Source organism: Prionailurus viverrinus, chromosome E3, assembly GCF_022837055.1.
Source record: "Prionailurus viverrinus isolate Anna chromosome E3, UM_Priviv_1.0, whole genome shotgun sequence".
Classification (NCBI taxonomy): Eukaryota; Metazoa; Chordata; class Mammalia; order Carnivora; family Felidae; genus Prionailurus; species Prionailurus viverrinus.
In genome coordinates, this window is record NC_062576.1 from 11,225,536 (window position 1) to 11,248,578 (window position 23,043).

At 41.4% G+C, this 23,043-nt stretch overlaps 1 protein-coding gene across 6 annotated transcripts in view; it reads left to right on the forward strand.

Moving 5' to 3' along the window:
* GTF2I (general transcription factor IIi) overlaps window positions 1–23,043 on the forward strand; it is a 109,648-nt gene that overhangs the window by 59,605 nt on the left and 27,000 nt on the right. The window contains exons 10-17 of one of the 6 annotated variants that reach the window (XM_047838488.1): window positions 3–62; window positions 2,039–2,095; window positions 4,049–4,111; window positions 11,257–11,367; window positions 12,382–12,447; window positions 15,538–15,721; window positions 19,654–19,712; window positions 20,772–20,843. In XM_047838488.1, coding sequence (XP_047694444.1) covers window positions 3–62; window positions 2,039–2,095; window positions 4,049–4,111; window positions 11,257–11,367; window positions 12,382–12,447; window positions 15,538–15,721; window positions 19,654–19,712; window positions 20,772–20,843 — 672 coding nt within the window. The remainder of the gene's footprint in view (window positions 1–2; window positions 63–2,038; window positions 2,096–4,048; window positions 4,112–11,256; window positions 11,368–12,381; window positions 12,448–15,537; window positions 15,722–19,653; window positions 19,713–20,771; window positions 20,844–23,043) is intronic. The other 5 variants (XM_047838489.1, XM_047838491.1, XM_047838493.1 and 2 more) reach the window with 5 other exon arrangements.

The following is a 23,043-nucleotide window of genomic DNA, read 5'->3' on the forward strand; positions in this document are numbered from 1 at the left end:
AGCAGGCCCTTCCGAAACTGATGATGTTGATGACAAACTCCCCCTTTCGAAGTCTTTACAAGGTATAACCTCTTCACTTCTGTTTTCCCACATACTGTTCTCATGTTATGTTCTTTATATTGCACAGACTGTGTTTTAGTATTTTATCTGTATTGTTACTTTTCTAAATGGAAAAGGAAAAAAATGTATTGGCCTTTTTTTTAAACATAAATGAACTTCACAAGCAACAATTTTTCAAAACCAATTTTCCCTTTTGTGAATCTAGTAATGAATCTCGAAATGGGTACATGACACACTTTCATATTTAAGGTAAAGTACACATTTATACCTTATATCAGAATAGTCAGAAATAAGGTTTTTATTGTGTAGTTAGGAATGTAAATATCGATAAGGTCATGTTGATTCTTAGTTTTTAGAAAGATTGTGAAATGCCACTTTGTAAATGAATCCCAAAGTTTGCTACTTGAATACTTTTCTGGGAATTGTTGTATAGAGTGCCCTAACTTGATGATCATAGGCTATTTGTGATGGCTTTTACTTTTATCTATTCTTTGGGTGGGATTTCTTTCCTTTTTTTCCTTTTTTTTTTTTTTTTTTTGTTTTATGTCAATGTAATTGCTTATTTCAGATTAAAAAAAAAAAACCAAAAAACAAAAGCAAAACCAGAAAGGACACGTAGAATCATTGTTGACCTGCCCTCTTGTAGTATAGGGTGGAACGACCACCTTAACTCCTTATCCTTTAACCACCCTGCATTTTTAAATGCTGCTCTCTGCTCCATTATCCTTTGACCTTACACCTTAGTTTTCTTTGACTTTACCGTCAGAGAACCCAGGGCTCCTTGGAGGTTGGGACTGTGTTGAGAAAGCATAGTTGAAAAGTTAATTAAAGAATAATTTGTGGCTCTAGATGTGTAGATTAGCCTAGCATTTTGAGCTCAGGTGAGTTTTTATACTATGGAGTAAGTGGAAAAGACTCCTAAGTAATTATGGCATCAGAAAGCTAGGCATTTAAAAACCCAAAGTATTTGACCTTAGTATGGCATTTGAAATTAAAAAATACTGGACACTGGCAGTTTTTGAAAGTGTAATCGATGCTCTCTAAAAATCAAGGTAAAATATACTTAAAACCTATGTTTTTAAGTATCAGCTCAGCTATCAGTGGATGACAAAATAGATTGGATTTTCCTTTCCCTGTGTGGTTTCTCCTTACTCCTAGGTACTATGTTTTATTAATACATGAAGGCAGTGATTTTCAGCCTTTTCCGTATTCGTAGCTCAGACATTTCAGGACAGAGGATGACTATTCTGGGGGGCAGTTCGGGCAATTAATCCTAAGTGGCCCTCCAATGTTGTGGATTACTTCTTTCCTATTTATGAGTAAGACTTCTACTCTGTAGGATGAGCCTGTTTACCTGTGACTGCCTAACCTGACACATTGCTTTATGTTCCAGTTTTTAGAAGCAGGCAGATTATATTACCTGAATTAAAATGCTTTTGAGACTAAAGGTAGTGTCTTAAATTTTAACTTCCGAGTTTCCTTTTAGTACAACTTTGATTAAATGATGGGGATTTAGTTTCCATAGCTTCCGACATTGTTAAAATGGAAAGCAGGAAACATTGTATACCAAAACCTGAACTTGTTTGTCTAGACTAAGTAGAGGCTGTGAACAAAGATTTGTGTTTTTGTGTGTGCGTCATTGACAGATGAGCATGGTACCTTGAACCATAATTGTTCTAGGTCTCAAATTCCAACATCTACCAGTAATTATATTGTATAGTTACAGTAAATAATATTAAATCCCCAAAGTTACTTAGGTTTGCTTTATCTATCTATGTTTTAAAATAATTTTTTGTGCTTTCAAATAGAAGTGTTACATGTTTTTCTGAATTAGATCACATTGTTGTAATTACGAAAGACTTAATCAGTCTGTATATGTTGTATGATAAGTCTTAAATTATTTGCACTGTTACCTAGTTTCTCTTCTTCCAATGTAAGTTTTTACTGGTTTAGTATATGTGGTTTATTTTCTCTTTAGGAAGCCATCATTCTTCCGAGGGCAATGAAGGAACAGAAATGGAAGTACCGGCCGAAGGTTAGAAATGAAGGGATTTTTAATTTTCTATATTTGTATTGCTTGCTCTCTATTATAGAGAATATTACCCTTCAAGCACCTTATTGGGAACCAAAAAGATGATTGTTTTGGTATGCCTTCTTAGCCAACAGGTTTACTGTTTTAGTCCTAAGATGTAATATACATCTTTTACTGTATTGAATAATAAAGCATATGGGGATGAAAACATAAGCGGTAAGTAAAACTCTTCATGCTGCAAAATGCTGCCCTTTTTCCTGGTCGTCTTGTGCCATATTAAGAATCTCTTAGGAAAGAGTGACTTCAATGTTTTAGACTTAAAAATATGACTGGCTTCTGTCGATATTTCATTCTTAAACATATTATTTAATGGTACCGTTTTTTTAAGTAGGGTAGTATTTCCACATAGGATTAATAGAGGAGGGATTTTCTCTCTGCTTATTTTTATACCCACAATTACCCTGGGGAACTCCTTTGTCTGTTTACCAGCCAGTCCTCCTTTGATCGTAGCATTAAGTGAAAATTTGACTGTGGTACAGCTTTTTAAATTCTTGCAACCTTGAGTTGAAACTGTTATCATGCAGAATGACTTCCTATTTCTAAGCAGTTTATATAGCTCCAAAAGAATTCTTAGAGCTTTCTCCCAAGGAAAATGACAGGTGTGAGGTACCTGAATTTTGTTTTAGTATTATTATTTCTCTCATAAACTGGTCATGTTACGTCTTTTTTTTTTTTTTTTCCTGGAATAAAAAGGGAGGCTATTCTGTAAATTTTTATTCCTTATATTTGCTTTTTTATTTAACTTTTTTAAATCATTCATGAATTTCCACCTGAGTAGAGGGAGATCCCAAGATCCCTGGAATGTTGACTAAGCTTTCCAAATTCAATTTTAGAATTAGCGTTTCTAACTGAGAAACATTTCTTGCAGAGATACCGAGATGCTCATTTTCAACAATATTTTACATTTCTTTTTGAGATCTTTTTATAGAAAATTATGTGGATGAATTTTTTTCTGTTTTACCGGGTGGAGGTAACTAGATGTTTCCTTTGTAACAAAATCTCTGTTTTAGATGTGCGGTATATTTGCAACAGTGAAATACCTGTGTACAGGACACAGATGGTACACGGCTTCTTCAGGCAGTCTGCCTTGCTTCATCGTCCACAATTTGGTCATTAGATATTAGGCTTTGAAATACTTGATGTTTGAGATTTTTATTGTGACATTGCACTATGAACAGAGTTGAGTCATACCTGGGTTCTGGTCTTTATTCCTCTACTAACAAGTAAACATAATCTTTGGCAAATCAATTAATCTCTCAACCTTTGCAAAATGAAAAGAGAGTTGATGGTGATGCTCTCTAGCTGAGCTTTCTAGCACTAACATTCTGATGTACATTTGTTTTGTGTAGTAACAACTATAAATAAAGTATCTAAGTTTTAAAAGGATGTTGCATATATAAAGGTAGGGGATAGAGCCCTGTATGCATTTGTCCTAGTCATTGGCTTGGTAGGAGGGTCCCCAAAGCAAAAGATTGATTGTGGTTTTATTTAACCATATAAACCCCTCCTAGGACTTCGGAAACAAGAGGGGAAATAGCCAACAGAAGAGAAAAAAAGCCTTTGGTTTTATCCCAGCATCTTCTAGTTCCAGCAGGAAAGCAATAGGGATGCCATTATAATCTCCTTCCTCTAAAATCTGAGTGTTTTGAGTCCATTGATGCAGGTAACTTGGTATTATCAAATAGTGTTCCAGAGTTTTCCTATTTTCTGTTTTCTCTCCTCCCTGTTTACGATGAAAAGGGTCAGGTATTTTAACCTAACAAATGCGAGATGAATTCAAATGCCAGTAAAATTTCATATAGTAGGCTGCTTTTTGAGTAACAAATGAGTAAAATGTTGGAACATATAGAAAGTGCTTTATAACGAATGTCATTTTAGAATTTTATTTTTTTCAAGATTCTACTCAGCATGTCCCTTCAGAAACAAGTGAGGACCCTGAAGTTGAGGTGACTATTGAAGGTTAGTTGTCTCAAAGCCTTGATTCCAAAAGTTCACTTCTGGTCATAAACCTATTTGTCACATTCACATGGCTAAGTGTGCATCTCATTCATTCTTCAAGGTAGCTTGTGAAGAGAAGTGCAGCATCTCTGTGTATGTGTGAGCAAAGCAGCCCGCTTCCCCGCAGTGTGGCCGGGCCTTTGAGAGTGGTAGACAACACAGGAGGCCGCAGGCGCGAGCAGTGGCCCGCACGTGGACCAAGCTATGCTTTTCTACCCCCAGGACCCGAAAATAGACAAATGAGAACCATGACCAGACCTGATGGTGCTCGCGAACAGATTTTATGACCTTGGTTGAGTCGTGATAGGAGAGAGCAAGCTAGTAACCCAGTGAGGTGGAAGGGAAGGTGTGGACACTTAGTTACTCCCTCACATTTGCCCCTGGAATACTGTCGAAGGCTAACACACGATCTGTCTTTAAAAACTGTTTTTGAAGGCATACCGATAAATACATTCTCAGGTAATACCTGTAACTAATGGGGCTTCAAACCTGGTTTTTCTGCCAAGGTAATGCATGAATGAAGATGAGCCAGAATGATTTATAAATTCAGCTAATAGAATTAACAGTCTCACTTTTCATATTTCATAATTACCAAATGCACAGTGATATTTTTCCTTCTCAGTTAATGTCTCATACCACTCCTCTGAGAGGCCCCCCCCCCCCCAGGAGTAGCTCTTCCCTAAGGTAAAATATGGAAACACTACAATAAATTGCACTATGTCAAGTTTTCTTTACCCCCTGCCTTGTTTTAAAGTCCCCAAACTCAGGGGTAGATGTCAGTTTATTGTATATACATGTAAAAGTAATTTTGTGTATAAGTACACATGTATGTGTATATTTAGTTTCACAAAAATATATGTGTTTGCAGCATGCAGCATTATAATGAATATTTGAAATACACCTACATCATATTTCCAAAGAATCCCTCCTCCCCTGCCCCATCTTGGTGTTCCAGTTTTGGGGAGTTTTTTTTTTTAAACTGCTGCCTAACCTTTCTTAGTTTGATTTCTCTCTCTCTCTCTCTCTCTCTCTCTCTCTGTCTCTCTGTCTCTTTCTCTGTCTCTCTCTTAATAACCTGTCTCCTGTTGTCATTTGGTTATTTATCGTGTCTGGCTATTTCATACTACTCAAAATGTCTGTCTTCATTGCTTCTAAGATATAAATTGATGATTCTCATGAGTATTTATTTCATACTTCATTTGTTAATCTCAATTTCATATACATATTTCTTTTATTAATATAATTTTACTAACCTAAAAGCAATTTTGAATTGTTTGTAGTCAGCATTAAATAATTGAATTTAATTGCTTTTTAGTTAGAAGTCTCATTAATTTTCAGAGAAGAACATCTTACGAACATATAAATACTCTACACACTCAGACCTTTGTCCTTTCTGTAGAGAATAAGAGAAATAGATGATTATTAAAATTATTAGAATAAAACTTTTAAATAGGACCAGTAACCCATTAGATTGATGAATCCTTAAAGCAGATACAGACTATATTAAAATTGTTTGGAAAATAAATGCTTGCTTTTATAGCAAAAGACCTTTAAAGACAATCATGGAGTAAACGGCTTGTGAGCCTAACGCATGTCAGTCTCTTCAATCCTCACTCTTTGGAGGGAGAGATAAATCTTGGTTCTTTGAAACTAAGACCTACGCCAGAAGTTTGATTTGCCATCCAGATTTATTAACGAGTAGTAGCGTTTCTTTACTGTGTTCGGAAGACCAGTGAAATGCCAGAAGACCATGCAAAGTAATTGCTTTTCAGGCTGTCCTTTTCCACGGCATATACATTCAGGCACATGATATGGATCAGCCTTAATTAAATTGATAATTAACTTTCCATCCATACATTAAGGAAGGTAAACTCTAAGTGTGATATTAACAAGGAAGGTCAAATGAGAACTTACATACACATCTGTTTGATAAGCATATTGTATATTTTTTCTGGAAAGATGACTGCGAACCGGTGGATACTAGTTAAATATCGTTAGAAGATAAAATGTACTGTGTAGAAAAGTGCACGGGCATGGAAATAGTGCGGTTGGTTTTTTGTTTGGTTTGCTTTGAAGTAAGTGACCTGAAAAAAAGACCCCTACTGTAGTAAGTTTTGAGGTTGGAAAATCCCTGCCTTTCATGAACAAAGCAAGTTGGAAAGGAAAAGTGTATCTAGAGACTGGTGTTAGTTTTGTTTTGGAAAATTCTGTGCTTTAGAGCAAATAAATGAAGGTAATCCTACTTGCCTGGGGATAACTTTGATTTTCTCCCATTGTGTCTTTTTGCGCTTCCCAAATAGTTTCTAGAAAAGAAAAAAAAAAAAAGAACTTGCCATCAAGTAAGAACTTTGCCATCAAGTAGATTTTCCATCGCACTTTATTGTTGATCTCTGTTTTTGAAATTATGTAGGGATAACGAAGAGGCCCATTTGGCATTACCGCAGATGCTGACCTAGGATCACAGCCCTGCCCATCGCTGGCGGTGTGCTCCTACTCGCGCACCCCCGTTTGTCCCGGAAGTCGGTGTACGCATCCCGGCTTGTATGGCTTCGGTCTGGGAAACAGCCTTCCGAACAATGTGACCAAGCCTGCCTTCATTTAGCCAACATCATGCCCACATTTTGGGGGGACCAGACTGCTGACAGGTCTTTCTAAGTGTAGAGAAAATCGTATTTCAGAATTGTTGGGTTTAGCATGTTAATAAAGGAAAGTTCTTTTGCCTCAAAAGAGAGGTTTCCTTACCATACACTCGTCTCAGGGCATCGGTCGCCAAACCTGAGCCATTCACACATGTGCGTCCTGCTGTGGCCTCACCTCCTGTTCGTGTCTTACCCTCGTTTTTTCTTTAAGGTGATTGTAAAGAGATTCACTTAGAAATTAATCCTTCATCTTCTTCAGTAAAACTGTGTTTGAAATACTCAATTTTATTTCTCATGTACATGGAAACGTACACATAAATATTTCAACCCAGGAATGTAGTCCCACACGGACTGTAATTGGAGAACAGTTTTAGAGCTTCAGCAGCCGGATTACTCGTCGTCCTCTGTTGGTATCCTTTTCTGTGATATTCATGTGTAGGACCTTCGTAAATTTTGGGCTACCGCTTGTAATTAGGACTCCACTGCTCAAGTACTCATTTCGTCCTTCTGTGGCTACCAGGCGGCTTGTATGTGCCCCAGCCGCATAGGTGCCAAGGACTGAGGGGTGAATGAGATAGGCAGGTCCACCTGGAGGGTTCTGGGCCAGACGTTCTGTCCTTCACTTTGAAGATACAACGCTGCTTTGTGCTCCTTTGTGAGAGACCGAGAGCAGGCCAGAGCCGAAGCCGGAAAACCGGCTTAGCAGGCTGTTGTAGGTAGCCACCCAGGGCTGGCTGGCTGTCTGGGAACAGGAAGGTGGCAGTGGAGGTAAAAGTGGGTGAATTCCGGGCGTGTCCTGAAAGTGGAGCCCGTAGGCTTTGCTGTTCGTCAGTGTTTACTTGCTGTGCTGATCGTGCAAACGTTCCTGGCACGTTCATGGCGTCTGGATGATTGAGGAGGTTAGTATTTGAAATGTTTGTGTTTTCACTTTTGTAACTGCTAAAGAGTCACTTAATGAAATTGCAGTTATTTATGTAGAGATTAGAATTTTAGAGGAGTTGGGACCTGGGTCCATGGGTGAAAACTGGTATCCATTAATTTGAAACGGGTAATGTAATTCTTAACGGCTCTGCCTGATTTGGAAGGGGATACAGTGCCTAGTTTATTTCAATTCTTAAAACATAGCTATCACATTGTATGATGAAAACATTAGCATTTGAGTATGTTGCACATAAGAGTATCAGAAAATTTGTTTCATGTTCTATTAATGCATTCAGCTTTAAGAATGCCATAATACATTTGATCTCAGAAGTCTGTATTATCCCTAGGTGTGTTTGTAAATAGGTTGCAAAAAAGAGACGGGGGGGGGGGGCGGGGGGGGTGCTTCTAAATATAAGTATTGAGTCCTGGGACCGTCGCTGCCTTTTTTCAAGATGTGGTGGGTGCTTGTGTTAGTACTGGCAACATGGCGCCTAAATACTCGCGCATAGCAACCTTTTCACATTAAAATATTTTGAAATTTATCTTACAAGCTTTTAGTATCGATGAAGTAAACCTTTTCAGTTTGGGCTTGAATTTGAAGCTCCCTGAACTTATGTGTCTTTTAACACAAAATTGGTTGCTCCCGCATTATAATGTGGGAAATAACCACGATAATTAGGACGCCAGCGTTCTCTCTGCGGGGCCTGGTTAGAAGATAGAGGCAAACATTTAGAGCTCTATTTGGTATTTTTCCTGCAGAGAAGTAGGTAATTTTGATCCTTTGTGGAAAGGATTTCGAGGTCAAGAATAACATTTTCTCATGCTCTTCGCAAAAGAAATTACAGGTTTTTTTGTAGCAAAGAGCGGAGAAGACCACGGGAGATACGGGCAAGTTCGTAGCTGATCTTTTGATTTTGTTCCACGTGTCACATAATACAAAACACCCCAAAAGTGATTATGAAATGGGATAGTCTTTTACTAGAATGTGTGGTAATATATTTTATTATCGCAAATAATTAAATCCATCTCTCTGCATTTGTTCACATGTATAGGTTGAACGTCATTATTTCTGGCTGGAGAGAAAGAAATGAGATACCACTTTTTAATATGTTCCAATCTGTTCCCTCATTTGTCTGGTTCGAAAATATTCCCCTAGATTTGTCTTTGTTCTTTTTTTTTTGTCTTGATGGTTAATGAGGTTGCGTTTATAAAATATGTTTATCCTATGAACTCTTTTATGGTCTAAAATAAACTGATTCAAGGGGTTTTGACAACGCTCTTGTGCCCTTTCCCCTTGGCCTCCATTTCAAAGAGTTTGTAGTAGAGATCAATATAATAGATTGCTGGGATCGTTCATTACCACCCTCCAGCTCTCAGGTTTTTTTGGTTTTTGGTTTTTTTGTTTTTTTTTTTTATGCTCTTTCAGTTTTCATTTTATGTAATTCGGTTAACAGTCAGCTCAAATGATGACTGTAGAAATAGTTAGGTTACATTAGCCTACAGGGACAGTCCTTTTGTTTTTAATGTCATTGCTTAATGTTTTTAAAGAAATGTTAACATGACGCATTTAAAATGCTTTGACACTTGGGTGCCTGGCTGGCTTAGTTCTTAGAGCTTGCCACCCTTGATCCTGAGGGGTCATGAGTTTGAGCCCCATGAGGGGCATAGAGATTACTTAAAAATTAAGATAAAATGGTTTGACACTATTCCTAGGTGAAACGAATGTCTTTTGTTTTACCTTACACCAACTAGCATCAAAATATACTTAGGTTTCTAAAACTGGGAGTTGAAAAAGATGGGGTGGTTTTTTTCAGTATGTTTTCCCAAATGTGGCTTTTTAGGTTGAATTTAATTACTTGACAGTCTTTTATAGCCTCTTGACCATTTTTATAGCCGTTTGACCACTAATCCTTGTAGTAATTAAATAAGTCCAGATGACACGGGCTAGTTTTATTTTACCAGTAGTTTGTAACTTTGAAATCTTTTATGGTAGGTTTCCTTTTGTTCTGGATTTGAACATGGGTTTCTACAGTGGCAGTTAGCACCTGGAAGTTACAGTGTCGTAAATCGTTCATCTGATAACATTTCCCTCAAGTAGCATCCCCTAAACGTAGCATCTTGGTCTTTCCCAGCTCATAAATGGGTCCTGATGTGACTTGATCTGGTATTGGTGACATTGGTGACTTTTTCTCCTATTGGATAAAATAATCAGTAAATGATTTCAGGTTACTGGAATATTGGTTGGCATTAGAGGAAGAACCCAGAGTGCACGAACCAGGGGGACAGCGTCTGATTGTGCTCTCTGCTGCTGTGATGGGACCGACATACAAGTATTTTAGGTTCGGTCAAATTTCCCCTTGCACGTTAAATGTACATACCAAGGACATAAAAGTTACATGTGGCTGTCCCAGGCAACGTCGTATGTTTGGCCAGATTTGGATTTCTTGTTGCCTCTGCGAGAGTAACGCATTAGTCTGCTGGTGTGAGTTCCGGTTGGAATCTGATCTCGGCTGCTTTGGCGAGTGCTGTTACATGGTTACTTAGCTTTCCCTGAGCCGGTGTCTTGGAACTGTCAGGCGACAGTGAGAAAGACCTAAAAGGGGACCTGTCTTACCTGCGTGGCATCTTTTGGTGGCGGCCTTTAACACAGTGGCTACTGTGTACTCTACCCCATATGTAGTTTCCAGTATGGATTTCTCAGAGTGAGGTTTTTAGTAATTTACGGATGAGCTTTGAGCATAACTCTTAGTACTGTGCCACGTGACATTTTCAGGGGCTAGAGAAAAGATGACGTTGACAGCTCTTACTTTATTCCGATGTCCTTAATTCACGTACTAGCTGAAGTCCTAGCAGAGTTGAGCTGCAGACCTGTCCGTGAAGAGGTTGGCATGAACTCACGCTACAAACGTCTACAAACATCTTAAGTAGGCCACGTTCCGTACTGAAATCTCTGATTGCTCATTTCTGCTAGGTTTTGTCTTCACTCAGTCAGTATTATCTGTTTCACAGATAACGTAGCCGCCCTGTTTCATTAATTCTGTAAGTTTTGTGTTTGTTCAAAGTGTCCGACGTGTAGTATCCGCCCTCCCTGTTTATGCATGCCTGGATTTTGTGTAAGCTGGAGCATTTTTCTCTTCAAGCTATATATTTCCTCCCCTTTTTCTTATGTATTTGTATAATTGTAGGTATCTGTGTCTATCAAAATCTTTTTCTTGAAAGGCTTCAAAGAAACTGTAATCCTAGGAACCGAGAGGAGTTAGGGGAGAAGGGAGATTTATGAGGATGTGATTTGAAGAGAGCAAACGAAAGAAAATGAAGTAAGGCCAAGGAAAGTGAGGAATGTTCACCTGAGCACATCACCCAAGAGTAGGGAACCTGCAGGTGCGCCTGGGAAGGAATAGGCCGAGAGGGACCATACTGATGGCTGCTGCTACGCGCGCGTGTAAAGCCCCCTCCCCCCATCCTTTTGAATGTTGAGTATTGAGCAGACGGTGGCCCTAACTCACTTAGACTGTTCCTCCAGTGATGACGGTTTTCTTTTTCAAGATGATGATTACTCTCCACCTACCAAGAGACCAAAGAGCAGCGAGCCGCCCCAGCCACCAGTCACGGAGCCTGCCAATGCTGGGAAGCGGAAAGTGAGGGAGTTCAACTTCGGTAGGTTCTGGGTCAAATACAGGCCCCTTTGTTCTCTGTCCTTCCAAATGCTTTCTGTTCCTGAGTTCTAGCCTTTCTTTTTGGGGGGAAGGGGGTTGCTTTAAAATGTATAGTTAAAACATTGAACGTCTCCATTTTTTAAATAGCATTTTAGTATTTTAATTTGTCATAGTCCTAAATACCGGATTTAAATTGAATTTATATAGATAGTAGTAAGTTTACATGGCACTCTAGTTTAGGTTGCAACTGTACGTAGATACTTATTTCCACACAACTTAGACATGTTTTAGAAGGTTTCCTGAGCGACCTTGGAGCCCTCCCTCTTTTCTGCCTCCACCGTACAGTGTTTAATTGGACTGGTCTTTTCTGTCCTGCTTTTCAGAAATTACCAGGCTAAAAAGAGGTATTCAGTAAGAAGTGTTTCAAAAATAAACTGTAAACCATCTCTTAAAATCTCTTATTGGACCAATTCTAAGAACCACAAAAAAGGGAAAAGTTCTTAAGAAAGCAGTAAAATTATATAGATGCAGTTGGATTATTAGCAATTAGGACTGGAGTTACCTGGCCACCTCATTCGGTGCAGTGTGTGACGCTGGATTTCAGGGTTGTGAGTTCGAGTCCCACATTGGCCGTAGAGATTATGTAATAAAAAATTAGGGGAGGTGCTTGGGTGGCTCAGTCAGTTAGGTGTTCAACTTCGGCTCAGGTCATGATCTCGCGGTTCGTGGGTTTGAGTCCCACGTCGGGCTCTATGCTGACAGCTCAGAGCCTGGAGCCTCCTTCAGATTCGGTGTCTCCCCTGCTCTCTGCCCCTCCCCCGCACTCTGTCTCTGTGTCTGTCTCTGTCTCCCTCTCTCAAAATAAATAAATAAACGTTGGGGGAAAATTTAGAAAAAAATTAATTTGAACGTATGATGTAGAAAATAAGTCATTAGGTGTTGGCTCATCTGAACACAGCAGTGCCCCCAACGGGGATTCCTCATTGAGATGTAACTGTGACTCCCAATTTTTCAGAGAAGTGGAATGCTCGAATTACTGATCTTCGTAAACAAGTGGAAGAGTTGTTTGAAAGAAAATATGGTAAGTCTGAACTCAAAAATTCTTGAGTAGTTTGTTGAAAAGCATTTTAATAATGGGGTTACTTTTCAACCAGTCCGTGTACGAAAGGCCGCTTCTCCCAGTGAAGTGTGCCTTACTTGCACATGTGTCCGTCGCAAGGTCATGGGTAGGGTCCGTCCAGATGTTACAGAGCTTGTCACTAGGAAGCCTAGGGAAAGTTTTGTTTCTGTGGTTATCAGCCAGCATTTCCTGTAATCCTTCTGCTTGCGCGTTTGGGAGTTCACGTACACATTTGTTGCACCCTGGACAGCTCATTGAAGATAAAATTCCTCAGTCATAGTCTTTCTTAATCCACTGTGTTAAGTCCAGTATTCAACTAGATGTCCTTGTTTGCTCTGCTATTGATGCATAATTGTTTAAGTTAGGTCTCACATTCTCCTCTTCTTTTCGTATTCTATCCTCCATCTATCTTTAGTGACCAACCAGTGTTATTACTGGTCGGCATATATTAAATTCTCACCTAAAAATAGCAACCATCGCTGGGGAGTATCAGCTGTTCTGCTGTGTTTTTATTTGGAGGATTCTTTACTTTGCAGTTCACTGACAGTCTTTAAATGGGTCAATATATTGAATTTTTTAACTTGAAAATCCTATTTTTAGGGTGCTCTCCGGTATCACTGAATTGCTTCGGGTGAATGTCTTACATGATAAACTACACTGACATTATTGACTTTACTAAACTTGAAATAATAGCTCCTGTATCCTTTTCATGGATGACAGCTGACCTGTCAGCGAAGATTTAGAATGAGAGGAAATTCAGTAGCAAATTCAGTCACTTGCCCTTAATGCATTCACTTATTTCCTCCAGGTTCTGTTAGTAGTTCTCCCTCTCCAGAAGCCGTAGCTTTTTGCCTGTGGTTTTAATCGATCCACTCCAGAGCAGAGACTCCCCTAGTTCATTCTACATTAAGCACTGTCCAGCGCTGCTGAGGTCCCGGGCCCTGGGACAGAAGGCTTGGCCGTTCCCCTTCATCCTCTCCGAGCCTTGCTGTCCTTCCTCTCCTGTGAAACGGTCAGGAGAGCGTAGATGTGCTGGGAAGATGTGAGGAGACAGACAGCGTAGTGGGTGTAAAGAGCTTCCTGTAAGTGGTGTGTAAGTACACAGAAGGTGCTCGCTGTTTATAGCCTTGTTATTATAGACTTAACGCAGTCCTGTTTCGAGGAAGAAGAATTTACTGTCATAACAGTTTTATAAATCTCACAAAGAGAAGCACAAATTATGTTTTTGCTTTTGTTGTGATGGTGATTCATTTCGTTAGTTTGCATATGAGAAAATAATGCTTACCAGCCATTATGAGATGAGAGGCGCGGTATTCACATTTTACAATTTGAAACCGTTTTAATGGTAATCGCCCCAAGGAAAGATATTTTCCTTGTTCTGTGGGAACAGGATTTTCGGGTGCACGGTGTAAACAAAGGATATTAACCGTGACTCCGTATTAACGTGTACCGTGGTGAATGTGAAACTCAAGTACAAGTATTAATGTTCAGCAAACAGACGAATTTCACATCAATTACTAGGAAAAAAGAGCAGCTGTTCTGCTGAGGGGGATTCCTGCGGGAGGAGAAGGAAGAAAGGGAGTGCACAGAAGTCATTTTCCTTTGGGGACTTGGAGCCTTTTCGCCGCGTCCTTAGCGGCTCTGCTGTTCTTACGGCGCACACTCGCTAGAAGACTTTTTCTGTGACTCCGCTGTGTTCGTGAACGAAGTAGAAGCCTTTGTGAGAACAGCGATGCGTGTCTGCTCTGCACTCATAGGACACTTGGCGTTTGACTCCATATCAAAAGGTTTAGCTGTGGGGCGCCTGGGTGGCTCAGTCGGTTAAGCATCTGACTTTGGCTCAGGTCATGATCTCACGGTCCGTGAGTTTGAGCCCCGCGTCAGGCTCTGTGCTGACAGCTCAGAGCCTGGAGCCTGTTTCCGATTCTGTGTCTCCCTCTCTCTCTGACCCTCCCCCGTTCATGCTCTGTCTCTCTCTGTCTCAAAAATAAATAAACGTTAAAAAAAAATTAAAAAAAAAAAAAGTTTAGCTGTGAAAGTTTTAATACTGTCGACCAATGTGCCTGTGTTGTGGATGAGCTCACCTGATGCTTTTCTAAATCTTTTTATTCTGGAAATTTCCAAACAAAAAGAATGTAAATGATGTTAAGACCCTCTAAGTATCCACCACCCAGATTCAAGTATTTTCCTTGTCTGCTCTCTCCTGTCCCATCTCTTTCTGATGCAAGCCTGTTTTAATATTTTAAACCTGCGGTGTCCCGGACATCATGTCATTTTAGCTCTAACAAGGCTGTATTTCAAAATGGGGAATTGAGGGGGTGCCTGGCTGGCTCATTCAGTAGAGCGCGCCATTCTTGATCTTGGGATCGTGAGTTCGAGCCCCACCTTGGTCATAAAGCTTACTTGAAAAAAAAAAATTTCAAAACGGGGAGTTGGGTGAGAGGAAAGCATGGTCTTAATATCAGTTCCACCATCACGCCTGGAAACGCTACCCTGCTGTTTAGAAAACCTGATCCTTTGCAGTTTGTTTGATGGAATCACCAAGGTCTTTCTCCTTCTATTTGATTCCTAAGAGTCTCCGTGCTTTTTTGACCTGTAGCTGCTATATTATTTTACCTTTGGATAAATCAATCTTGGCAGAAGCTTTCCAGTTAAAAAAATCCTCTGCGTGAGTTATTTCATTAAAAACTCTTTTCTTACACTGATGTTTATTGTTGAAAATTTTTACTGTATGTGTTAGCTGATGTTTACCAACGTGTTTTTGTGGCTCATGGGTGGTTCAGGTTTCAGTAGGACATCTGGCTGCATCTACATGACTCAGAATAATCCACTATTTGATTGCAGATTGGGTTAGAGTACCGGCACCTTTGGTGTTCTTTCTCTTTTAGTTCTTTTGTACTATTTTTCTTGTGATGATTCAGTTACAGTAAGCAGAAGTAAAGATAAAGCTATAAAACGTCCAGAGCAGTACGTGTTCATTTATTCTGTTGTACAATCTGTGGTTAATCCTTGTCATTGAATGATTTTTCCTTTCTCTTTTTATCCTTAAAGCTCAAGCTATAAAAGCCAAAGGTCCTGTGACGATCCCGTACCCTCTTTTCCAGTCACACGTTGAAGATCTTTATGTAGAAGGACTTCCGGAAGGAATTCCTTTTAGGAGACCGTCTACTTATGGAATTCCTCGCCTTGAGAGGATATTACTTGCAAAGGAAAGGATTCGTTTTGTGATTAAGAAGTAAGACTCTGGACTCTCATCTTTGTTCTTTAGTGCATCTTTCTATATTGTTACCAAACATTCATCAATCTCTAGGGCTATATCTTAATTAGATTGAGTTATATATTGTTTCATTTACCACTTTTGAATGTGTCTGTGGACAAGATTTTCGTGGTCATGCCCAGAGTTGGCTCTTGGGACATGAATACCTGCCTGTACGTGATTCCCACATAGCCGTCATGTTCTTTTTCCAGTTTGCTGCTAAGTAAAGGAATCACTATAATATAAAAAGTAATGCAGTACCAACCAGTATCAGTAAAACAGTGTCTTGATTTTAGATTTGAATTAAAAAAAATTTTTTTGTAATGTTTATTTCAGAGAGAGAGAGAGAGAGTGTGAGTTGGGGGCAGGGGATGCAGAGAGAGAAAGGGAGACACAGAATCCGAAGCAGGCTCCAGGCTCCAAGCTATCAGCACAGAGCCCAATGTGGGGCTCAGACTCACGAGCCTTCGAGCTGTGAGATCACGACCTGAGCCCATGTCAGATGCTTAACTAACTGAGCCACCCAGGTGCCCCTAGATCTGAATTTTTAAAAGCATATGTGGAAATGCATGTAAGTTATAAAATTAAAAATACGTGAAACCCAAAAAAAAAAAAATAAAATAAAAAAAAAGGGGGGGGCGCCTGGGGGGCGCAGTCGGTTAAGCGTTCGACTTCAGCCAGGTCACGATCTCACGGTCCATGAGTTCGAGCCCCGCGTCGGGCTCTGGGCTGATGGCTCAGAGCCTGGAGCCTGTTTCCGATTCTGTGTCTCCCTCTCTCTCTGCCCCTCCCTCGTTCATGCTCTGTCTCTCTCTGTCCCAAAAATAAATAAACGTTGAAAAAAAAAAAATAATAATAAAAAAAAAAATACGTGAAACCATGGAAGAATGGGAAAAAAGCCTAAGGTAGCAGAATGCTATAAATTCCCTAAGGCCTGGCATAAAGGGTCCAATAAGGAGCTCTTATAAAAGCGTCAGTGCAGCAGTTGTGATTGGGAACGTAAATGCTTGCGTTTAAAACTGGCAGCAGGGGCACCTGGGTGGCGCAGTCGGTTAAGCGTCCGGCTTCAGCCAGGTCACGATCTCGCGGTCTGTGAGTTCGAGCCCCGCGTCGGGCTCTGGGCTGATGGCCCGGAGCCTGGAGCCTGTTTCCGATTCTGTGTCTCCCTCTCTCTCTGCCCCTCGCCCGTTCATGCTCTGTCTCTCTCTGTCCCAAAAATAAATAAACGTTGAAAAAAAAAATTAAAAAAAAAAAAATAAATAAAACTGGCAGCGACATGACACACTCATAGTTTCCGCTGGGATTCTGTTAAGATTAAAGTGAAAGGTTTACAAAACTGAGGACATTTGCAACAGATTTCAGCCAATGAAGAAAGATGGAAACTTCCTGTTACATCCATGAAGCAAGTACTACATGTATTTATAAAGGGGAACGGTTGGAGAATAGTTTTTCGGAAATTATAAAATATAACTGCTACAATATAAGTTTTCACTTAAAAGGCTGGATGCTGGTTAGTCCTGTAAATTGTAAAAGCTGTATGTATGAGACGTGAAAATGTTGAGTCTTTATCTAGTGACATCCGACTTAGAAGTATCAAAAATGAATGACCGTTATTTTCCGAGCCTGTAAAAATTACAGAGCGGGCTAAGCATGAGACAAAGAAAGCTATATACCTTGCCACACCTCATGATGTCCTAGTGCCCTAAGGATAAGGGAAAAAAATCACTAGGTTTTAGAGAATAAGACCAGGTTATTCATAAAGAATGAACCGTCACAGTGATGGTAAGCTTGCTTTACGCAGTAATGGATATTAACGCTGTCAAGCCATTCTCCCTGTTTTCTAAGTGCAAATGATGGGAGCCAGCCAAACTTGCCAAGCATTTGTGAAAGGAAAGAGAGACTTTTTGACATGGGAGAGGTGGGGTAGCAGTTAGGATCTGCAGCAGTAAGGGACAGAAATCCCTAAGTCAGTCAACCTGATACAGTTAACGATGCTTCTCTCGCCTCATGAGGAGGTCAGAGGTAGGATGGTTAAAAGTGGTACTTGGAGCTCTCACCAGATTCTTCCTTCCTTGGGCTGATCGTTTCCTTAGAGCAGCCGTGAACGGGATGCAGTAATCTAGGCCTGACAGCCAGGCAGTGTATGGGGAAGAGACAGTAACTACCTGTGTTTCTCTTGGAAGGTGGCCTTATTTTCTCTGGTTGGAATTCTGTCAAGTACTTATTCTTCAACCAGGTACAGGCACGAGAAAGAAGCTGTTATGGGTTTAGACCAAGAGGTACTCCTGCCCCAGGGAGGGCCGCTGGGTTCGCTTCTTTTGGAAGACTTGGCTTTCATTTTAAGTCCTTCTATTGGAAGTGAGTCTTTTTGAATTTGCGTGCATATTATAACTGAGTTTGAAACTTTTTCCTGAGTAGCTTGAACTATAAACGGTAAAGTGAATAAAAGGAGTGGGATAATAGTATTGTTGGTAGACGTGTCCAGCTTCATTACATTGGGAACACTGGTACTGTTGAAAAAGTGTCAGAGATGACAACCAAGCATGCTGGCCTCTCGGTGTTCAGTGAGGGGATGACCGCTTTTGAGATTTAACGAAGGATGGAAAAGACCCAAGAGGCACCGCGAGATCATAAGTGAGCTGTCCTCCTCAGAGAGGAACTTGTTGCTAACCGTTAGTTTTCCTTCAAGTACATTGTAGTTTCAAGATGCAGTAGACTCCAGAAACTGAATTATAAACCAGATGGCGGCCCTGTAAACGCTACAGTCCTGACCCTGGCCAAGAACCATAAACAGGCGTCCCCTTCCCCCTGGATGTTGATACATAGAGAAGTTTGAAGTTTTAAGAACTCTTTTGTACTGTCATTTTATTGGGTTGTTTCTAACGTTAGAGGTTTTGAATCTGTGTTTAAGTAACACTATTTAAAGAACACAGGCAAATTATTTTATTAGGTATTGCTCTCATTTGCTAACCTTAAAGTGTACAGAACTATGTTTGGATGTTTAATGTTAATGCAGGCTTATCACGGGATGCTCTATGCTGCCCGCATCCTGTTTCGAGTCCGTTCAGTATATTCCTTCATGGCAGGCCATCCTCCACATTTGGAAGGGACTTCTTAAATGAGCCTTTCCCTAACGGTTACTGTGGTTAGTCTTGATATATGTAAAGTCTTTTGTTTATTTAGAAGGGTATTTCTATAGAGTTTAGCAGATGTTTTGTTTATAGGTCACTAATGTTATTTAAATATTATATATGCACTATTGACTCTGTCCTGTGCTACTTTGCAGCATTTCTGAGATGGTTGTTAAAATAGGCGTGGTCCTGCTGATACCTGAGCCAGTTCCCAATCCCCCCACTAGCAACACTAGACTTTCGACCATTACATCAAAATGGAATGATTGAATATATAAGTTGGATTATGGGAATTCTGTGATCTAGAAATTATTTCCTGGGAGGTTTTTGTAATTACCAAAAAGAAAACCAAACCCCAAAAAACTTATAATCTGTCTCGCAAATGTTAGTACTAAAATATATTTAGTATCCTTATAACCAATTATTGATACGTTGAACTGAGTGAGTCTTGAATATAATGTAAAATTAAAGGATCTCACTTAAAGTTTTTATGTTCGCTTCTTTTGGTGGTAACGCTTTTTATAAGATCCCTTTGGGTCATGAAGTGAATGAAGGACACATGGTCCAAGAAGCACCTTATGAAACAATTTGCAATTTCCATTTTGTTTTGTTACTCTCTGGAAATCTCCGGAAATTAAGGTTTAATTGTGCTCAAGAGCCCAGATTGTCTCTTCTTTTTAAAACTGGCCTTCACGACTGGATATCAAATAAGTGCTAGTAGTTACTGTTTTTGCCAAATATTGCCTGGTAAATACTTAGTACTTTTTCCTCACCTTTCAGACACGAACTTCTGAATTCAACACGTGAAGACTTACAGCTTGATAAACCCGCTTCAGGAGGTAGGTCTCCAGTCTTGTTTCAACCCGTGTGTCAGATCAGGGCACCCGGCTGGCTCGGTCAGTGGAGCCTGACACTCTTGATCTCCGGGTCTTGAGTTCAAGCCCCACGTTGGGTGTGGAGATTGCTTTTTTTAAAAAGCCGTGTCAACTCAGAACATTATATACAAGAAATGCACGGTATCAAAATACTGCTCTCTGCTCCCTAGAAGAATCCCCTCATTTTGTTCCTAACGATCTGTTATAAATAAGGGCGGACACCCCACACCAGGTAGACCAAAGGAGCAGTGCCCGGTCTACTTGCGAGATGTGAACATGTTACCTGGCACGGTGTTCCGGACGGTGTGTCGTTGCCCAGGTCTGTGTGGGTCGGCTGAATCCTCACTCGTCACCACACACGTCTCATGAAAGGGTTTACTTCTTAGAGCACAGGGCCACGGGTATTGTCACTGAAGTTGGTGCGCCGTGTTTCGGGGGCAGTACAAGTGTAGTTGGTCCTCTTCCTTTGGCTCTGGAGGGCCAGGGGGTGGGGATGTAAAACCGCAAGTCCCGTCACTCCCAGCTGATGTAACGGAAAGATTGCATCCTGTGTTTAGTCTTATCCTATCCCTACACGTATCGTCGTGCAGCTCACCTGTAGGCTGTTCTGGAGTGAGCTGAACTCGGATGTTTCCTAGTTGTGTTCATGACCCTCGAGAGTACCCGTGTAAAATTACTCTTCAGTGATTCATTTCCATTTTTTCATTGTTTGAGTTGTTCTTACTCTTTTTATTCAGTGTCAGCACTGTTTTTAAGAAACACTTTCTGAGATCTCAGAAATAATCTTCGAACAGGGAGGCCTGGCCGGCTTAGTCCGTGGGGCAAGCAGCTCTTGAACTCGGGGTTGTGAGTTCGAGCCCCACATTGGGTACGGAGCCTACTTGAAATAAAATTAACAAGTTAAAAAAAGAAACTCTTCAAACAGAGTAGTAGTACTGCCTAAGTTATAACCATAATATTTAGTTAAGCCGGCTTAGTGATTCCATCAGTCTGAGGACACTTGTGTGTCTGTTCCTCTTACAGTGAAGGAAGAGTGGTATGCCAGAATCACTAAATTACGAAAGATGGTAGACCAGCTTTTCTGCAAAAAATTTGGTAAGTCTCATTTTCCCCGTGACTAAACTGTATTACTGAATACGTTTTCCCAGTTTTGCTTTAAGAAAGTAAAACAGTGAATATGACTCCCCTCTACTTTTCTTAATTGGTGAGTAGCATACATTAATCGTAAAAAGGTTTCAGCACAGAGGAGAGGACAGTGCGCCGAAAGCCCCGGGAGCTCTTTCGGCGGGGGGGGGGGGAGGGACTCCTGCACGTAGGGAGCTGATACAGTGCAGGGGATCTCGCAGCCTTGAAGTCCTTTTTCAGCAGATCCTGAGCAGCACTTGCTGTGACTCTTCGTAGGAAAGGAGGCCTTCGGTCACAGTCTGTCACCGAGGGGCTGGGTATCGGAAACCGCGGAGTGACCCACACCGTTTTCAGCTTGTTTCCCGGCCTTGCTGGCTTGCATCCCGAAACGCTGGCCCTTGGGTTGCTTTGTCACACGTGGCATCTTTGGTTCCCTAGGATTGCTCTCCCCTGCTCTGTCCCGCCTCTCAGCGGCCTTCAGTGGCTGTGTTTCTTCCTTTTCTTTTGTTAACCGATTTAAACTATTTATATGGATCGTTTCCAACCTTGTTGACTGTTGCTATCTTCCTGTCTCAGTGGCCGCTGTCCTTTTCACTCATGATGATACCTCCCCTTAGTTCAGTGTTCACATCTTGGAGAGCTGCCTGGCAGCTGAGTCCTGAGCCCTCCTTCTCTTTTCCTGCTTTGCTTTCTCTACAGGTAATCCCTCTGTCTCGGGGTCTTACACATTATAGATTGTCTATACCCTGGTTAAGCTTCTAGCCCTGGAAACTCCATCTAACACCAGACACCTTTATTTTTATCTGCCTGTTTGATATCTCTGCAGACATCACACATCCTAATCAGAGCCTTTGATGTGCCCCCTCCCCCATAATATGTTCCTTTCCCCCATCCTGTCCCTCCATTGCCCGGGCCAAACCCCTAGGAGTGACCCTGGATTTCTTGATGGTTACAGGCCTCCTGCTGACTGTACGTACCTTCAGCCCACCCCAGATCCATACCCTCTCTTTCTCGGCTGCTGTCCCTCACTGCTGGGAAAGCCAGGGCCACCAAGCAGCTAGATTTTAATCTCCTCGCAAACAAAAAATGGAAGCCTGTCCCTTCCCTGTTTTCCATTCGGTGGCCTTCCTTTGTTCTTGGAATAAGCTTCTCAGTCCCTGGTCATGGCCACCCCCCCCCCACCCCCCCACCCCGTCTTCTGATGTCGCCTCATGGTACTGGCCCACTTGCTCACTTCCTACCAGCCGTAATGACCATCTCCCTGTCCTTTATTTTTCCAAGGTCACGTCCTCCTGGGGAGGGTTGCACTGCTGCTACCTCAGATCTTTCCGTGCCTCTCCGTTTCAGTGTGGCCGCTCTGGTGGGGTCTTTGCTGGGTCACCTGTCTGCCATACCCCACACCTTGTCGCGTTTTCTCTCCGCACAGCGCCTAGTGGTTGTCTTCTGCCTCCCGCTACCACATGCTAGGTAATGACAGCCAGGACCCCCGTGTCTCATCTGCTGGAACTGTGCGTGGTGCTGGAGCACAGATTTCTGGGTGGACGGGTCGGTCTCACTGAAGTGTGGCTAGAGCCATGAGAAATCACCGAGCCTCTCGGTCATGTAGTGCACGTTGGACTCCCTGACAAGACCCGCAGACGTGCGGGAGGACCCGGCTGGCCTGCACTGGGAAGACCGCAGCGGGGGGAGGGCGGGGGTGGCTGGCACAGGCCTCAGGACAGCGGCGGTAGAACTTTTGAGTTCTACCACAAAAAAGCCAAGACTCCTGGGTAAGGATTCTCGTTTGCCCTGCGGGTTCCGAGAGGGGCTCCTGGCACCGGGTCTTAAAGGACCCAATAAACCAGCCTGTAGGTGCAGCTCAGATGGCAGCTACAAACTCGGGTCCCTGAGTAGTGTCATGTGCAGGATCCATATACTTGCTGTTTGCCTGAGAATTGAAGGCGTTGTGGAAGTCCAGATTTTAAGTTTTTCCTCCTCATCTGTGTTCTGGACTACGCAGTATGAATACAGGACCTCAGTGACACGTTCTCTCCTCTTAGAAATCAGCTGGTTGGAAATCAGCTAATGAGCTAGAAACTAAGGAATCTTAACCACTTTAAAAATTGGTATATTTCTGGGGCACCTGGGTGGCTCAGTCAGTTAAGCATCTGATTTTGGCTCAGATTATGGT